General features: G+C 46.5%; 1 protein-coding gene across 1 annotated transcript; it reads left to right on the top strand.

Moving 5' to 3' along the window:
• Window positions 1-1,211: 1,211 nt before the first annotated feature.
• On the top strand, window positions 1,212-19,204 carry LOC126541314 (acyl-CoA-binding protein homolog). Its single transcript, XM_050188045.3, has 4 exons — window positions 1,212-1,321; window positions 2,508-2,622; window positions 6,485-6,547; window positions 18,733-19,204. Exons 1-4 carry the CDS (start codon window positions 1,307-1,309, stop codon window positions 18,804-18,806), a joined length of 267 nt encoding a protein of 88 aa, XP_050044002.1. The 5' UTR covers window positions 1,212-1,306; the 3' UTR covers window positions 18,807-19,204.
• Window positions 19,205-19,614: the final 410 nt, after the last annotated feature.

Genomic DNA, 19,614 nt, shown 5'->3' with positions numbered 1-19,614 from the left:
CGGTAGTAGTTTCCAGCAAAAGGATGCGTTCTGCTGTTTGAAGACCTCCACACACACTGCATAGTTGAATTCAGGGCACGGCTGGATATCTACGATTCAACTTTTGTACATATTACAGTTACGCACTTCACTGAGTCCGGACAAGCAATGCAAGGCAGCAGCAGCAGCAGTCGATGCGGAAATCCACACATCAGCGCTAGAGCCAAATCTAGTAGTCTGTTGGCGATCACGGCTGACATCAATGAAGTAGTATGTAGAACGAAAAGTAACACGACTTCACGGAATATCTTTTTCTAGTAACGTTCGCGTTAATGAGCTTTAGTATAATGAGTGCGTGAGGGACGGAACCTGAAAATCAAAATGCTGAAGTTTTACGCATGCTCACCTGAAAACGTAGGCGCCACCGGCAACAGTCTTGCGGCAGGACCGACACTTCCAAATCCCCACACAGGTGCGTTTCATTGTATCCTGCGAAGTATACACACCACAATGTTTATTTTCCTGTGTTCATTTCCACGCAAACTACACTAACTAAAAGTCATATTGGTGAAAGTGAAAGAACAGCCTCTATCATATCAACACGCGCACTAGCACCAAGTCTCTGGAGTGTTTCACTCACCTTGCCACAGAATGTGCAGGTATATTTAGCATGCTGGGTTATTTCAATCTTCTTCGCCATTTTACGAAGAGAGGCACCGTATCTGGTTCCATACTTGCCGACGATTCCGACCTTCTTGGTCCTCTTTGCCTGAAATTAGAGTAGAGTGCAGCGATTATCTACCGGCAATATTCAGGGTATGAGATACCGTAGGTTGTAAATCAACATTTCAAAAAACACATGGAGGCTTGTGCTATTCAAGTATAAATAATTTTCAAGTCATTGTGCACAAGAACACCGGATTAATTTAGATTTGGTCCTGGCTTACCATTTTTGCCGAACCGTCAGAAACAACGCTGACTGGAAAAGGAAAAGGAAGCGTTGGTTGGTGTTGTTGCTAGGTCGTCGAAAATCTTGCGACAAATTTAGCCATATCTATCTATTCGTGATTATTTTTATTTATTTCTCGTAAAAAAAATATATGAGTGCTAAGAAAACATTTACTTGTATGGAAATTTAAAGAAACGTAAAAAAAGCGTTTTTTTTTTATTCTAAAGTTTTCAGTTTTTGTGTGGACCATTACTGTTCTGGGCAGTAGCAGCGACAAAGACACCAGTTGTCTACTGCTATAAAGGTGGTAGCCGGTTTGCGATTAGCTGAGTTTACTTCCTGGAGTTTATTCGCTCTTTGGATTACGAGAGAATCATCATGTCTCTGGACGAGGTAAGGGAGTAAGATAAATTTAGCCAAAATTGTTTAAAATCTGATAAAGAATGTGTTGTAGCTGTTCACTTCGTGCACCCGAATGCAGCACCCAGATTAATGTGCCTACAGATTTCACTGTCTCTACGATTCTCGTGTATTGAGCACTATTCACGCATCCATCGATATATAATGTTCCTGCAAATAGTATGTCCATACGCACGTTAGTGTATGAAAATACGTAATTGCGTGAGATTTACAGAAAAAACGAGGGCATTGCTCGACTGTTGAAGCTGTGGAGCAGAACAAGGAAAAAACCTCTTATTTGTGGCAGCCTGTGACGTTCTCACGTCATCGTTCATTTCTTGATTCAATTATAGTGTAGTCGCATTGAAGCGTATAGCAGATTCCATTAGAAAGGCACAAGCTTTTTTAAACTCGAATGCTTGTGCGCGAGCGCCCGGCCGCATAGGTACTGCCTACATAGACGGCGCGAACACTCATGGTAGCGTGCATCTTGCTCAGATAAAATATATTTTATATCGCACCGAAAATTATTCTTTGCCCATTGATTTATTCTCAGTAGCGGCCGACACAGAACAAGACCGAAGTGAATAATTGAAACGCAGCCACCGTTGGTTGCGCATCTCTAAGCGTTTTTCATGCGAAAGCGTCGTGGTACGACTGTCCCACGCTCGTATATTTTCTTTGCAAGAGCCGGAACATAACGAATAATCTCTGCCAACATGCCGACAATTTCCTGCTTCTGCGAATGTGCTCTTCCCTGATTTTTTTTTTTTAATAAACCGGCGATAGCTACGTTCTTTCGCTTTATTTTGCCAATGCTCATCCCTCCCCCTATACTTAGCATATTTTGCACTCTACCATTTCATTTGTCTATTGAAAACACAACTCCAGGTATAAAAGGTCGAATGCGTGAGCTATGAACAAAGCCTGATTTCTTTTCTCTCTTTAACCCTCCCTCCTTCTAACTCGCAACTTTTTAAGTCAGTAGAATTACCTTATCGGGAGACAATAACTCTTCATCTGATGTGTACAAAAAAGAAAAAAAAAAGGGGGGGAGGGGTAGAGAAAAATAAGATATCAGGAGAGATTGTTTCTTTACATACTCCACAAGCTTGGCGATCAAAATATGAAGGGTTTTAGTGAAGACTGGCTCCGTGTGCATTGCCTCTCGCCCTCGCAGAGATTCAACAAGGCCGCCGACGACGTCAAGAACCTCAAGGAGCGCCCGTCCGACGAGGAGCTCCTCGAACTTTACGCCCTCTATAAGCAGGGCAGCATCGGCGACTGCAACATCAGTGAGTCCTTATGTCTCACTTTCTTACTTGTTCTCACTCTTTCTTTTTTTTCCTCTCCCTTTTTGATCAGCAACGATATGGAGCCTCTGCCCTGATCGATTTTCCTCAGATAGCGCAGTTGCCCTTGCCCTGAATTAAGAAAGAAGATAACGTATCCGAGTGGATTTCCGCGTCCCTTTGTCACTGAAAGCTGTGGCCGTCAAACTTGTCCGGTTTGTTCGTTCGTGATGGCTAAAATCCACCACTGCTTTTAAGCAAATTAGTTTGTTTACTTGCTCGGATAACGAACAAATGGCATTTATATTTTACATGAATTATGGTTGCTGTCCCTCGGAAATCCTATATTGTAGCTTTGAAGACGCGGAAATCGGAAGTTGATGAGGTGACCTCGGGCTTTACGTTGTCTTTATCAGCTTGCAGAGCTCCAGAAAAAAAAAAAAAAAAATATGACGCAGGGCTAGAGTTAGGCTGGAAGCTTGTCTAATGAAAAACTTGTTATAAGTTATTACCGTTTCTGCACCGTTCTGATATCGTTTTCTCCGCGTCGTGTTTACCACTGCTGTGGTATTTGCGGGATAATATATTAAATCGCTTCGATACAGGCTGTGGTTCTTTCGTAATAACAGTCCCATTTGTACGTGCACTCCCCATTCATAATAGTCGCTGGCAGGAACAATAAAAATAGAAACGCAGATGAGTAATATTTTCCTCGTATACTCGTGGCGGGAAGCAAAAGAATGGACTGCCCCGATTGACTGTGCTTATGGCTTCCTGTGCCTGTCACGGATCTTATTCATTTCAGCTTGCTTTGATGGCAAGAGAGTGGGATGATTTATTATACTTAACGAACACTGATGTCTCAGAGAATAGTGCAAAGCGAGCCGTGACTGCGTTAAAGGTACCTCTGGTATAGTTACACAGCTGCCGCTGGTGAGTTCCCAGGGGCCGTTTATGCTCCGCTGTGCTTCACATCACGGTCGCCTCCTCCAGTTCATCCTCCCCCCACCCCTCCATACACAAGGCTCTCAATGCTTCCCTTTTCTTTCTTTTTTTTTTCAAGCTGGACGTTCAGATAGTTCGATTCTTTTTTTGTGTGTGGGTTCGCGCGTGTGTGCGTTTTTTTTTTTTTCCTATTACTTGATTGCTTTTCAAAAAGCACCTGTACTGACTGTGAAGATAAATGAGTGCGAAATTGAAAGCGAGTACGGCCTTGAAGTATATGAACGAATAAACTGGATTAATCTTCATTGTACGGAATAAGCCAACTAACCCCAACAATTAACCGTATAGTCAACTTGGTGCATTGCTACTTCGCACGGCAGTTATTCGGTGCAGCCAGATTCCTTTGGTACAGTATTGTCTACTAATACATGGAGCTGTAGCGTGGGTCACGGCACGCCTGCCTCATTTGTTTTGCGTGCGAAGCTTTTCTGACGAGTCCTGGCCTTTAAATAATGTGACTTAAATTGAGCAAAAGCAACAAGAGCAAATGGTGAACGCGTGGTGGACTCGTGAGCGTCTTGAGCCGCGTTGGCTATAAGAGAATTACAGACAGCTTTCAATAACTAGCCATACAATGCGCAAGAAATCCACTTGGTATGTCCTGTGTTCGGATATATCCGAGTCCGCATGTAATTATTTTTATCGTAAAAATTGATACGGTGAACACTGCGAACAATTATCATATTCAATGTGGCGGTATGTTTAGTATACCATCTAAGTATAAGCTCATTCTGTGTTTGGCGGTGGCCATGCCGACATCATTAGAAAAACTGCGAGTTTTCGAGAGGCAAAGTAACGGAGACAATATAGAGTACAGAATGTTCTCGCACATAGAGCCTGTACATAAAAAATAAAACACCAGTGCACAGAAATATCAGTGCACAGAAATATCTCACTGTGGTGGACCCTCCACTACGATAGTAGTGGAGGGTCCACCACACTGCGATATTACAGAGTATGGCCGCGGTCGCGCAAACTGCGTTGGAACGGAGGATGAGACCATAGACACACTGAGCTTCTTCGATTTGTCGTGCCGCACTGTCGAGGATTTCCCCGAGATGCTGAATACGCAACGCTCATTGGCCGACACCACTTTCTGATTACGAGGCACGCCGTTGTGGGAGACTCCGGAAATTTCGACCCCCTGGGGTTCTTTAACGTGCACCTAAATCTAAGTACAAGGGTGTTTTCAAAAAAGAATCGAACTATCTGAACGTCCAGCTTGAAAAAAAAAAGAAAAGGGAAGCATTGAGAGCCTTGTGTATGGAGGGGTGGGGGGAGGATGAACTGGAGGAGGCGAATAACCGAAGAGGCCCACTGTCGACAAGAGAGAGTTCTTACCGAACAGTCTTGGGCATTGTTAATGCATTATGGAAGGGGCGAAAGTATGGCGTTGCCTTTTCTGATGCCATTCCCTTTTGCGCTTCGTCACCCGCCGTGGTTGCTCAGTGGCTGTGGTGTTGGGCTGCTGAGCGCGATGTCGCGGGATCGAATCCCGGCCACGGCGGCCGCATTTCGGTGGGGGCGAAATGCGAAAACACCCTTGTACTTAGATTTAGGTGCACGTTAAAGAACCCCAGGGGGTCGAAATTTCCGGAGTCTCCCACAACGGCGTGCCTCGTAACCAGAAAGTGGTTTTGGCACGTAAAATCCCATAATTTTTTTTTTTGCGCTTCGTCAGTGGTCACAGCGCCCCCCCCCCCCCCCCCCCCCGCGTTATCAATGGGATCAGCCGGCGGTGAACGGTGTGTGATAAGAGTGGCGCAGAATCGAGCAGAAGGCATTGCTACAAGATCGCGGCCTATAGATAGCGACATTCGCGCGGTAGCCCGTGCGCGCGTTCATTATATCTGATGTGGAGTTCGATAAACTATACATACCGTGTATATATATATAATCTTATACATTGTCACGTTCACAGCTTAGTTTTCTGTTGTTCAATAGTGGCATAATTATCTCTGTACGAGTTCGCCAAAACCTGGTTTATTATGTAGGTGAAAGGAAGCAGTCTCGCCAAACTGCGTGTGCGCGATACACCGGAGGTCGCCGACTCGGAACGAGTTCCGAGCGCTGTCTGATTGGCCAGCTCTCCTTTCTGCGGCGCACGCGATATAGCTAGAGTTCGCGATAAGCCGTGATAAGGCTCGCTTTCGCTCGATGCAACCAGACAACTGAGGCTACTAGCATGCTACTAGCTTGATGTTTGACGAAATCGTCCATAGACGGAAGTTGCGAAAGTCAATTGCAGAGCGATTGAGCACCTGACAGCGCACGCTATAGAAACAAGTTGCCTCGTACGCCAGTGGCCGAAACTCTCGAGCGTGCACCGCGGCTGTATACAAGTATACGCCGATGGCTGCATACAACGCCGCGTTTCGTGAATTCGAGCTACATAGTCCGCAGTTCTTCAAGCGAGATATCAGCCGCGGACACGCGTCGTATAGCCATACGGGGCTCGGTAACACTCATAACTGCCGACGCCGGTGGGCTGCTGGCCCCGTACTCACGACGCTAGAATTGTTCGTAAGAGAAAATTTAAGCCAATCCTGATGCTAGACATATTATTAGCGAAACGGGCCAGCCAATGGCAAAGAGCACATACGAACGAAAAACTTCGTGAATTCGACCCCTGGGAGTGTTTCGGCATACGATCGACGTCTTGCTCGCGTTGCAACACTGTGATCTCGTATCGTGCATATTCCAAGACGTTTTCACTGCGCGTACACGGTCATATTATGAGCGTATACCGCTTCTCAGCTCATAGAGCGCTGACTGGGTTAGCGGAAACGCAGCGGCTAGGCTGGGGGCAAGGTCATTCTCTCTACGCTGCCTCTTCATGAGTATGTCTGCTTCTTTCTAGGCCAGCCCGGCATGTTCGACCCCAAGGGCCGCGCCAAGTGGACCTTCTGGAACAAGAAGAAAGGTCAGTGCTTATGTAACTGCTTTGCTCTTCTACGCGGACGTCGTGCAGCGGTCGAGCGGCGCTTGCTTCTTTTACTTGGACTTCTTTCTATTTCTCTTTTCTTTTTCTTTCCATTCGACCTTCCCGGTTATCCCAGTTATGCGTTTCGAAGCTTTCACTGTACTGCATGCAACGCACTGACCATCGTGTCTTTAGAGCTACGCGAACAAGTGTAGAGCAAGGACGTACGGGCTCCTGTCGTTGCGCGTTCTTGCCTACTGAGTCAGAAGTCCTAAAGCCAACACAGCCGAACTTTTTTTTTTTATTGCGATAGCACTTATATGCACATTCCAGGCGCATTTCCTTCGTTGTCGTCGCCGTGATGTTCCAAGTGCGATAGCACCATGGCTGCGCGCCTTATGCTATCCGTGCGAGGGAAAGCGTGCGAGGGTGAGTCGAGGATGGTTGCTTGATCTCGCGCACGCAAAGGAGGAAGGCGCGGAGGAAGCACGCCGCCGTCCACCGCGCGCAAGGCACCGGGAAGGAGGTGGGGGGATTGGGTTTCTGTTTGCCCGTGCGCGCGTGGCATCATGCTTGTTAGTTTAGTTAGTTAGCGAATCTTTACGAGTTTATACGGCCGATAACACTACTATCCTTACTTCGTATAGCTGTCTACTAATTTGCTATCGCGAACGATGCTTTGCCTTTCAGGCGAAACTGCGACTTTCTTTGTCTAATTGGTGTCTTTGTTTAACTATTTTTCCTCTTACAACCGCGATGACGACGCGTAAATCGTGTATATCTTTCCAACAACTGCCGTAATGCGGTATTTTGGATAGAAAGTCTCCAAACGACGACTGCGATTGGAACTTTATTTCAGATAGAATTCTAAATCAATATTTCGGCGCTCACATATTCGTGAGTCTCAGCACAAACTTATTGTACGCACGAGCCGCCATTAGTTGGGACACCTGCGTTCTGCTGCCGCTAAACTTTCGGACGTCTGTGCAGATGGAGCTGTTTTCTTTGTACGTGCTCATGTTGTTTGAATGAACTTTAGTTGGAAATTAGCGCGTGTCTTTCGTTCCCATTATTTCCGCGCTACAACACCTCGCATCGTGGAATGCCGACTGGCGCAAACCGTGGTTCTGACGCACACGAGGAGAAAAAATCTCAGGATCTTATCGAGGGGTGCGTAACTGAACTAGGCGGCGCTTAGCTACATTATGTTTTTTTTTTTTTTTTTACTGTACCGGTCTCTATCTCCTTCATATTTTTCTTTCTCCACATATACTCCTTTCCTCGTGCAGTGCTTATGAGGGGGAGACACTTACGGCACTGCACTTATCTCTTCCATTTCTCTTTAAAAAATCACTTCACACACAGGTGGGGAAACTGAGTGAAACTGAGCCCTTGCCTCACCACCCCTTTGCTGAATGTGATCGATCATGTGCAAGAGGTCCGCTTTCCTTTATAGTGGACACCTGGGTTTCCCTCGGAAATAATTCCAGAGGCCGTCCCGTGGATCGATCTCTCCCAGTGGACCTTGCTTGGCCGAGCCAGCTGTAGTCGGGCAGAATGACCGTCAATTCTGCCGAGGTGTCGCTTCAGTCGCTTTGTGTCGCGCAAAAAATAGACAAGTATCCCAGAGAACGTCTAGTCGATGATATACGATCCCCCGGCTGCGCCACTGGTTGTACCGAGACTCGCCGATGAAGTGCGCGTGACTCGCGTGCATTCGGTCGGGCCCGGCTACCTCCTACTGTAGCCGCCACACACTGATTGCGCGAACAATGAGGATGCTGGCCTTTCAACCATGACGATGTCAACTGGGGCGCTCTCGCCTTCGATGCTGTTTGCCCCGGCGACGCGTCTTTTTCGCAGTGGTGCGTGCAGGTGGCATTTTTAGTTCGAGTTTGCTATTCGTAGCTATGATTTGGGGGAGTGCCGTGAATGTTTGCAAGCTTCGCCATCATCTTTTTTTTTTCTTTCTTGCCATCTTTTCTTGGTCTTCTGCAGTTACGTAGCCATGATTGTATTTTTAGAACGTTTCATTTATTTTAAAGCGAAGCTTTCTTTGCCTCTTCCTTCGACTTTCCCACTACTGCTGCTGCTGCTGTGGGCTGCTGCTGTGGGCTGCTGTCGCGCACACCGCCTCGGGGGGTGGTTCAGAGCGTGTATATAGATGGCAAGCGCGAGTAAGAGAGGAAAGGCGACGGACAGGAGAAACTCGTTTTCATCCCATAGCGTCTAATGGACACAATGCTCTCTGGAGCTCCCTGGCCGTCACCACATTAACCGCTTGACAGCTGTAATTATCCGTGACTCCCCTCAGAAGCACTGCAGAAACTGCAGCGCTTCCCTTTTTATAACGTGCGAGGCCAGAGGGGACGCAGATAGAACTGTAGAGAGGAGAGGTAGCAGAAGAGGCAGTCCCCATATAAGAGATGGGGGGGGGGGGGGGGGGAGGTGATGTTAGAAGGCAAGAAAACCCCACCACTATACGACATCGGTTGCGGGGAAAGAGAATAAGCTTGAGTTCAAGGCACGGTACAGTACGTTGCTGCTATTTCTGAAAAATAAACGCCATGCAAATATGTCAAGCGGGCAACTTACGCAGGGCGTGCAGAAGCAGAGCTGCATTAATTAAAGCGCACCGCAGGGTCCAGAAGACACTACGGAAGCGGTCAACCGTCAAATCAACAATTCTGTGCCCGCCGCGTTAGCTTTACGGCTATGATATTGCTGGAGGTCGCGGATTGGATCCCAATCGCGGCGGCCGCATTTCGGCGGAGGCGAAATAGAAAACGCACGTGCGCTTAGATTTTGGGACACGGTAAAGAACATCACGGTGTCAAAATTAATCCGGAGTCCGCCATTACGGCTTGCCTCATAATCCGAGTGTGGTTGTGGCACGTACAGCCCCATAATCCAATTCCAGTTTAATGCTTCTGCCACAATGCGATGTGCCATGTGAGGAAATGACAACGCTCAACCCTCTCAGAGGTCATAAAATATGGGGCACAACAACGCCTCAAGCAAACACCTCTCCCTGTGTGTTCTGTGTACCACGCTGCCAAACAGCAGTGGTGCACCCAAGGTAACGTTTAACATCAACTCACTACTCTCGTGTTAACGTAAACGTTGAAGAAATTTAGCCGTCAACATCACCGCTAATTATCGTCAATCAAAGCATCCAGCACGGAAAGCTTCGCTTACACTGATTCCCACAGTGCGTGGGATCTGCATAATTTTTTTTTACGAGTACTGATTGGGGAGGGAAAAGAGCGGGGGTGAGGAGGGGGGTTGAGATTTGGCTCCGCAACATCCCCGCATCCTTCCGCTAATTAAGCCACTCTGCCCGCCGAGTTTCCATGATTTGAAATAGCTGGTCCGGGCATGTATAACAGAAGCACTCTCTATGTTGCTGAAACGGGAAGAAAGCCTTCCAGTCTCGGTTAGTCCGTGGTTTATCCTGCATGAATGATTTTCTTATTCGGAATTTTGTTTTAATTCGCCGCTTCGAGGCCCGTTTTCGTCGCGAAGCTTTTAGTTTTGCGCAGTAGACATTCTGCACTCTCCTGGCTACGATACACGTATCGCTTGGGCGCTTAAATTTTACGTTCAATTTTGTAATGCTCTGACGGCGTGCCTTTTACGTCCCTGCATTCCGGTGCGCTTTTGGGACGAAAAACAAAAGTAATAAAAGCGTCGAGAACAAAAAAATTAGAGCCGTTGCTGGAGCCTGTCATAATAAAATTCGAGGAAAAGAAATAGCTTTTCGGGCGTTCATTTATTTAAAATTCTTGTTACAAGAGAAATAATACTATTCCTGTCGCGTGGCATTCGCATCTATGTCATTCAATTATAGGGAAACTCATCTGCATCCGGTTGTGAAACGACTCTGTATTCTCCGCCGAAGAACAGCAGGCAGTAAAAAAAAATGACAGCATAAAATCGTTACAAGATGACACAACGAAAGCATTCTCTCCCGGCATTACACGAAGTATCTATGGCAGAGAAAGAAACAGTACTGTCGGCTTTCAGGATAAGTACCTGCTTTTGCTTCCAGCAAAGTGACAGAAGCAATTTCAGCACGGCCTCCGTACTCCGCTATGTCGGGCATATAAGTTGCTGTTTGTATAATTGGAATCGTACTCGAGACTCGTATACACTAATTATTGAGAGCTGTTCCTTGATTATTACTGTAATGTACATCATCATTTCTTAATTACAAGAATGTTTGTACAGTATCCGTAATGAAAAAGAATACGGACATTTTAATCACACTGCAGTCATTGGGTGTCTTTTCTTGGTGCATCGTTGTCACTCTCGTATGCGGGTGCTTTCATTTTTCCCTTTTGCCCTGTAGTATACTGCGCAGAACATGATATCTGATATTCTCTGTGTCATTGCGCGCGAGAGAGAAAGAAAGAAGTTTTTGAAGTGACAGGTTTATTAAAAGTGAACAAGTGTGGGCGAAGTAGGAAGCGTCAGGTTGGAGCCAACGTTTCGGCAGAGCGACTCGTCTTCATCAAGGCAAAAACAATTTGCTAGAGACGGTCACGCGGGTCAAGCATCCATCGCGGCCCAAACGGCGTGGAAGCCTGCGCGCGTAAACGTTGCGCGCGCTTTTTATCGCGGAGCTGTGCGGCGCGTGCAATCGCCAAATACACGCTCGCATTTACCTTTAAAAGCGCGCGATTCTCGTCAGAGCAGCCGCTGCCCGCACACGCTGCACGTGAAAGGGCGAGACGCGGTATACGCGTCTACGGCTTTGCGATTGTTTTCTTTCGGCCGCGCGCACGATGGGCGCGAATCTGAGCTTTCTTTCTTTCTTTCCTTCTTTCTTTCTTTCCTTCTTTCTTCCTTTCCTTCTTTCTTTTCCCCCCTGTTTAGCAGTCCCGGTGTTCCTGCAGGCAAACGGCGTGGAGCGACCGTATACGCGTCGTCGCTTGTTTCTTTCCTCCGACCCGAATAGCTGGGCCATTGACCTCCTTCTCTTTGGTGGCCACGCACGCCCGAACGCCCGCCCTACCGCTCCCAACTGTCCAGGCAGCGATTCCTTCCGTTAGGCTGCTAGCTCTCGGCTTTCATGTCGCCGCCCGAAATACCTCCTTGTAGATGACCGTTATTCGAACCCTCCCCTGCGTCCACTCCTGCGTGGACCGTTTCCAAGGGGGATTGCAGCGGCGGCTGTACCGCCCGCGGCCATCTCAACTTCTTCACGCGAGGTCACTCCAGCGCTTTCGCCTTCGGATGGGCTGCAGTTCCTCAGGAAAAGAGGTCGCGTTGCGTTACCAAAAAAGCGGATGCAACTCCCCGGGGCTATATATATAGAGAGAGGAAGAACTGGACATTTGCTTTTTAGTGCGGCGTGAACGTATACTATAGCCGCATCTTGTTTGTACTGTTTGAGAGCACAGATCTTTTGACAGAGTGTGTTCTTTCCTTATCGGCAATTCGTTGAGTAACACTCAACGGGAAGTTCCGTGTTCGCGACTCAGTGCAAGAAAATGTGCTATAGAAGGAAAATTGGCGTCTCTGTATATGTTAAGCAATCTGAAGGACGTGCATGCATGCGGGGTACCGCCTCTATATAACGCCGTATATGCCGCTTGCTGGCCATGTTGCTTGTACAGAGCACGTGTGAGCGTTGAATCGGAGCGTGTGGCAACCGAAGTTGTGAATGCTTCCACGGTGTCTCTTAAGTTGTGTGGCATTAAAAGAAATCGCTTTTTCTTGCGACAGTGTCGGGTTTAGTGTCGTTTGTAGCATACGACAGCGCTCAACGGTTTCTGCTCGTGGCTGCTCCAGAAGTCCGTTATGCTAGCTCAACAGCAATGTTTTAAAAGATACACTAAAGAGAAAGTCTAACTCAGTTTATAATGATAAAGCATTGCATTGAAATCTTTATTTTTGTTAATTTCACGCTAATAGATGTGTTATTAGAAGAGCGAATGAAAGTCAGAGTTGCATTTTTTAATGTAATGTAATCTTCATTTCCAGTGTACAAGGGTTCCTCCAGTTGGAAGTCAGTGCTCTTTCTCCTCTGTATTTTTCCTAAAGCCATTCGTGCGCTGCGCGAAACACCGCTATGAATGTTAATTTCCCCCATGTCATGCACGATGATCGGGGCCCGGGGTAAAAGCTGTCATAATGACAGCTCGACAAAGTAACGGACCCCGCGTGGCGGAAGACAGACGTAGCAGCCACTTATCGAAGTAGCAAAAATGACATTCACTTCAGCTATGCTTAAAACATCCCAAGGAAAAAAAAAGTAAACGGGCAAAGAAATAACGAATTAAAACCGAAATGCTGATGTTGCAGTAATAAAGTTCGAAAAAGATAGAGAAGGAAAATTCGTGCTGAAGCTCCAGCGCCGGTGCGTCATTGTGACGTCACGGATTTCGAAGTGTGTGTGTGTGTGTGTGTGTGTGTGTGTCGATTACGATGCAGTCCAACTTTGACGATTAAAAGAAATAACTATAGGCCCGACCAGACGCCTTCAGAGTCTGTGACATCAAGACAAGCTAGTTCGGAAGCTTCAAGGCGGCAATTTATCTTTCTAGCGCTGCTTGTGGCTTGCCAAGCTGTTCTTTTTTTTTTTTCTACCATTAGAGGAGCTTTTCTGGTATTCTGCAAATATATATCCAGTGCAGCATGATTGTACACTATATCAATGTCATTACACTGTAATTGTGACCCCACTGATTAGAAAATGGACGAAGCATCAACCCAGTACCTCCACTCCACCTCCGTCAGTGTGCTCCCCTCGGAGTAAAATTGTGTAACTTAGGCACATTTATCGGGTGTCCATCATAATTTGTGGCTACAAGAGTTAAGTGCTATGCGTGCTTCCGCCGTCTACGCATGCCGGTAAGTTTTGTAATGCGGGTCTTTGCATAACCTAAATGATCTGCTATCTGCGGCATCACTTCAGCCGTTTTAAGGCGAAGTCATCGCGCTGGCTGTAGCGACAGTTTCTGTATAATCGTGCACCTCAAGGCACGAAGCGCCGAGGCGGAGTGAGTCACCCGGTCGCCGCAGCCGATAGAGCCGCCCGCGCGTTCACAAAGGAAACGCAAAAGCACGTTGCAATTACGTCACCTTACCTCTTTAGACGGGCTTGACCCAGAATAGTGTCTGGATTTCCCCCCATCCACTTACTCGCCTAACTAACTTAGCAACAATCGTAACAAGAAAAAATGGAACTAGATTTTCCCGCTAAACCGACTTCCTTGTAGACTACTATACTGCGTGTCCTGCCTGTTCTTGCGGAACCGCTTCCGTCAAAAAAAAAAAAAAAAAATCTGCTCTCTTGCGTGCATATATCTGTTCGCTGAACGTTCTTATAGCTCAGGGTCGTCTTACATCACTAAGATAACGTGTCTACCATTGTTTCCTTTTTTTTTTTCTGGCATACTGACTTGGACTTGATTCAAGTGGCCTAGTTTACTGCGACAGTACGAGTCGTGTTTCCTCGCTTCTCAAAAAAAAAAAAACTTACAAAGCTACGTATAGCTGTAATGGCGTTTCACAGTTTAAAACGTTAGCACGGTAGCGAGGCGTAATAGTTTAGGTGTTAATGCCAGTTTTCTTTCTCTTTACGTGCTAGTTTTCATTTAAGATCTTCTCTATTCACTCGGTAAAGAATGCATTGATTGATCAATTAGTTGATTCGTTGATCGATCTAAATCTGGGGCGCTAACACATCGCTCGCAAGCGCCATGAACCTAACAGATAGTGTCCCTGTTAAAGTTATTATAATGCGCTATTGTACGTGCACAGTAACCGCGAGCACGTGACGGGGGCATTTCGGGGGAAGAATGGCACGCGAACAGCGTTGCAGCTGTTGCGCGCCTACCGCTGTTAATCACGCTATTCGGCAACGAACGGTCGGTCCTCATTGAATTCATCATCACGCTGCAGCTGTTGCACTTGGTCATACGCGAAAGTTTGTCCATGCTGTCTGTCTGTCTGTCTTGTGCATCTATCTATCTATCTATCTATCTATCTATCTATCTATCTATCTATCTATCTATCTATCTATCTATCTATCTATCTATCTATCTATCTATCTATCTATCTATCTATCTATCTGTCTATCTATCTATCTATCTATCTATCTATCTATCTATCTATCTATCTATCTATCTATCTATCAACAGACTGAAATAAAATAAAGGCAGCACGAAAGAGAACAAAAACGAAACTGACATGCTGTTATCTCTGACGTCGATTTGCCGTCATGATCTGACGTTATTAGGTGTTTAGGAACACCAATTCTGCAGGACTCCGTCTGTCCGCGCCATGTTCACTATCCCGCACAGAAGAAAACTACGCGGCCGTCTGTCACTTCGTCCCAGTGTTTACTCCTCCTCGCCTCCATTACACGCGTATCTCGGTAATTTTCCGCGACTAGCGTTTCGCGCGCAAAAAGTAAGTTCGCCTCGGGCTCGACGACATTCACTCTGTTAAAAGAGACTGGGTGGGTGATTTCAAATACAACCGGTCTCGCTGGTATAATAACGACTTCTCGTGCGGCCTTTTCAGCGATGGCGCCGGTGAAAATACCTACATACACGCTGTGCGTTTCCTCCTCGGGAATCCCACGTCATGAATGCCGCTTCTCTTACGTTACATCGTCGCCGTCGTCGGTTTATTGCGTGCGGCCTTTCCTCTCCTGTCTGCCCGCCTATTTCCTTTTTTTTCTTCTTAGTCGCTGGCGGCGTTCTCTCCGGACGGTCACCGTCTAACGTTCAGTTCTAGTCACACGTATGCAGTCTATACGCACGTGTCGACCGTATACCGTATTTTCTCGAACCTATAGGCTGGCTTCGGCTGACTGCAAACCGCGTACGAAAAGTCAGAGGCTTTAAAATTTCATTGAAGAGAGAAGGAACTTCTCCAATGCGAGCCGCTCCGAAAAAAAAAAGAAGGGTAGGGGGGGGGGGGGCGTCAGCAACAGCAAAGTGAAAACATATGACTTGAATCTCTCCTCTGTCGCCATAATCCCGTGTAATTTGTATATGAACGCATAGTTTGAAAAGCTCTCTCGCGTGATCTGCCTAGTCACCCGTCGTAAACTCCCCTCGAAGTTTGTGGCGAAACCAAATAATCGAATCAGGGTTAAGCCCTGACATTGCTCAAACACGGTACGCTCTCTCTATGTATATGTACATATGTGTGTGTGTGTGTGTGTGTGTGTGTGTGTGTGTGTGTGTGTGTGTGTGTGTGTGTGCGTGTGTGCGTGTGTGCGTGTGTGCGTGTGTGTGTGCGCAAACACCGTTTTCTCGCCGCATGCGCGCGCGACGCATAAGTGAGCCCGAAGGCGCTTATCAGCAGCGTGCGTTGTGTTACGCCGTCGACTTCGCCTCAGATAAATTTCAAACCGCAGTGCTGTCGCAACTGACCGACCCGATCGACCAGCGCTGATCGACCAGCCTTCATTGATCGAAGCGCAGGCCGACGTCATTTCTACGTTAGAGAAATTGCTGCAGGCAACTACAACCGTACGCATGCACGAAATCTACTCGTAAAGCTCGCGCGTGCGATTGGAACTTTATACTAGTTGACGAGTTAATGAGTGCAGCTGCCGTGCAAAAACGGGTTTTTTTCTTTTTTTTTTTTTTTTGTGCATCGTGCATGTAGAGGCGTTCTGAAGGAGTATTCCGCGTACATGTCCCAATGCACAGACGAAGCTGTTTAAATGCACTTTTATTCTGGGCAACTACACTCAAGGTTACGAGTAAGGAAAGAAAGCGCGGAGTGTAAAATGAAAACTTCCAAGACGGGCTGTGGGATTGAAAAGCTGATTCACTGCTATACGGAACTCTAAAACACCGGGAGTTCGGCTTTTTTCACGTTAAGTGAGAAATTTCTCTTCCGACGCGGTTGTGAGAAGCGCGTAAAATGTATATGTCGTGAGTCCTTCTGTCTCTCTTCGAAGTAGCCGTGTCGTTCTTTCCTGCATTCAGCTATCGACATTTGAGCGGACAAAAAAAAAAAAGAAAACAAGAACAGTTTAGGAGTCGCTCTGTTAATGCAATCGTACGCAGCTTCTCCGGAGCTACTACTGGGCTAACTGGGGGGCTGCGTTCTATTGAATTTGTTTGTCACAAAGTAATGCCCGCCAGATAATTAGTTGCAAACACTTAATTACGTGCATATATATATATATATATATATATATATATATATATATATATCTATGCATACCACTGCAAACGGACAGCGATGCTATTAACGTAAAACCAGGTGACATGTCTCTCTTTGCTTTTAACTGTCGTTTTAGACGGTGAGTCCGGGCCGCGCTAATTGGCTGCAAGCCATGTGTGGCTAGCCGGCCGCATTTGCCTCGCCGAGCTCTGTAATCTTCAAAATCTGTTGCGGAAGTTGCCCGTCCACGAAACGTCTGGTCAACGCGCGTGCTTATCGTCGCCGTCCTGCATATGCAGCAGCAGCAGCATGCGCCCTTGTAATGCCACGCTGAACGTTGCCAAAATCAAAATGGCGTACTCTTCTGAGCGAAAGTGTGCGGAGCAGGGGGTTTCCGTGATCAAGCCGATTTTTCTTTCACCACATATGAGTGCAACTTGAAAATTGAGGACTGCATGTTCAAACTTGTCACTGCGAACTTTTTGATGCCTTAGTCAATTTCCGTTCGTGCGCCTGAATTATGAATAAATTCAGTATATATATTTTTTTTTCTGTGAGCTTGTCGTCGACGCGTATACTTTTGCTCACGGGTGTACATATTGCTGATGCGTGTACGTCCTCTCAAGGAGGCATAGAGTATAATCGACCATACACTGTTCATTGTATACATTTGTAGCATCATCATCATCAGCCTGGTTACGCCCACTGCAGGGCAAAGGCCTCTCCCATACTTCTCCAACTTAACTAAAAAGAAAAACTGATTGAGAATATAACAAACTAGGTGATTTCTTTCCTCGCATTAGTGAACCAAGGAATCTGAGAAGTAGTATCATTTGCCCTTGTCTACTATGTGCTTACGTTGCTGAAACAGAATTAAGCAAATGAGCTTATAACGCAATATGTAGGATTGAAATTGTGATTTATTTGGGGAACGTATGAAAAGGTCTAGTAAATAAAATTAAAGGAATAATATCAATGAAGTTGCGTCGGAGTAAAAGTAGCGGCTCACGGTTATGGTGTCAAACGAGATATGCACTGCAATATAGGCTTACTTTATATTATAGCCGCAAACATCGATTCGGCGAAATTTTCATTTGTTTCTTCGCTTATTGACTCAGTTGTCCTTAACGACGCCTGCTGGTGTAGTGATATTGCATAAAGGGAGGGTGGCACATGCACATAGTCGCTAAGGCTAATAGAGGAATGATGCGAGGAAATGACGAAGACTGTTTGAGGTCACGAAAAATGATAAGCGCCAAGTTTGAAGCTATGTTTGCGCTTACTTCTTCCTAGTACACGCGGAACTGGGCCTTGTGAATCAATAAACGTGGATTCTTGTGTCTGCTCAACGTATGCCATAGTATACTCAATATCAATACAAGGTGGCGTCGGATTGAAGGCCACGGTTGACGCCGACCAATCAGGAACGTAGTTTTATGAAGGCGCGTCTCTTGCTGCGAAGCCCATGCCCCTCGGCGTCAGCGCGTCGTCTCTCCACTACAGCGCACCAGTGCAGGCCTCCTAGCCTCCACTCACTCCAGCGCTAAATGAATGTGGAACAGCTTACGCTTACAGGGAGTAATATTATGGTTTCATATTAAAAGTATGCAGAGCAAAAGTACGAACACCAACAGGAAAAACACTGATTGGGATTACGATCTCGTTTAATCAATCAATCGATCAATCGATCAGTGTTATTGAAAAGGTTGTGAGCCAGCGTTGTGCCTCGTGTTCTCTTCCATTATGTGCCCTTTTGTGTTCTGCCCTCACTATATACCTTTGGATAATGTTATCGATCATGTCGCTGTAGCATGGCATACGAAATCGGGCGGGGCGCGCTGGAGGTTACGGCTGTACTAACAGTAACTGTAACCGCCGTTGTATCAATATCTTAGTAGTGAATAAGGGTCCTAATTTGGAACCCTTGTATGTATTAGCTGTGTTTGACGGATTGGGCTTCAAACGAGCAATAAACTGAAAACTTACGCTCGTACCGTAGCCCGTTCTTAATTGACTCCGTGCACACTTTTTGGCGCTATGTGCAGGCACCAGCCAGGACGAAGCCAAGGAAGCTTACGTGACCTACGCCGGCAAGCTCATAGAGAAGTACAAGAAGTGATTGCGGGGTCAACGTTCCTGCGGCCTGGGCGGGCTCACACCGCTCTACCCGACGCGCGTTCGACGTGATCTGTGTTCTTCGTATCAGCCCAAAGTCACCTCGCTCGCTTTCTCTCTTTCTTTTTTTCTTAGTGGCGTACCATCATGTCGCCACGGTCGCCGGACAAATTTATTTTCTTAACTGACACATTTGTGATATGAGCTATTCCTTTTTCTTTTTTTTCCACGCACCACTTCTCGCAGAAGCAATAACGCTGTACATTCACCTAAATTAATCCGATCTCTTGGGATGTTGCCATTGGGTGCGGCACGAGTATCAGTGGAACACTTTTCTGATGTACCATTGAGGTGTTTTGTACATACGGAGTATCAATAAAAGTGGTCTTTCTTGCTTTTTAATTTTGACGGAAGTCGAGTCATTCTCTTTCGATCTGTGCACGAGATCGACAAGTGGTTCGAGTTTATCGACCTTCTAGCACCTGCTGTCTTTGGAGCGAAATAGGCGTAAGAACTATAAGAGATGAACGGATCACCGGAAGGATTTCAGGGAATATGTCCTAATAGTAGGTGTCAACTATTGCTGAACGTATATCTGCTTGCCACTTATAAAAATGACGATCGCATGTCAGCTCTGCATTATACTCTTGACAGGCAAGCTTCAAAAGCTGATATGGTGTTGCGCGTGTATTCATACGTGTTTCCACGGCGGCTGAATTTCGATGGGGGCGAAATGCGAAAACACCCATGTACTTGAATTTAGGTGCACGTTAAAGAAGCCCAGGTGGTCCAAATTTCCGGAGTCCCCCACT

Source organism: Dermacentor andersoni, chromosome 2, assembly GCF_023375885.2.
Source record: "Dermacentor andersoni chromosome 2, qqDerAnde1_hic_scaffold, whole genome shotgun sequence".
In the NCBI taxonomy this organism is placed as follows: Eukaryota; Metazoa; Arthropoda; class Arachnida; order Ixodida; family Ixodidae; genus Dermacentor; species Dermacentor andersoni.
Note: the sequence above shows the minus strand (reverse complement) of the source record. Positions and strands in the feature narration are given on the sequence as shown.

Coding starts and splice junctions, on each gene's coding strand:
- LOC126541314 (XM_050188045.3), top strand. Junction 2,623..6,484: donor CATCGGCGACTGCAACATCA/GTGAGTCCTTAT, acceptor GCTTCTTTCTAG/GCCAGCCCGGCATGTTCGAC. Junction 6,548..18,732: donor CTTCTGGAACAAGAAGAAAG/GTCAGTGCTTAT, acceptor CGCTATGTGCAG/GCACCAGCCAGGACGAAGCC.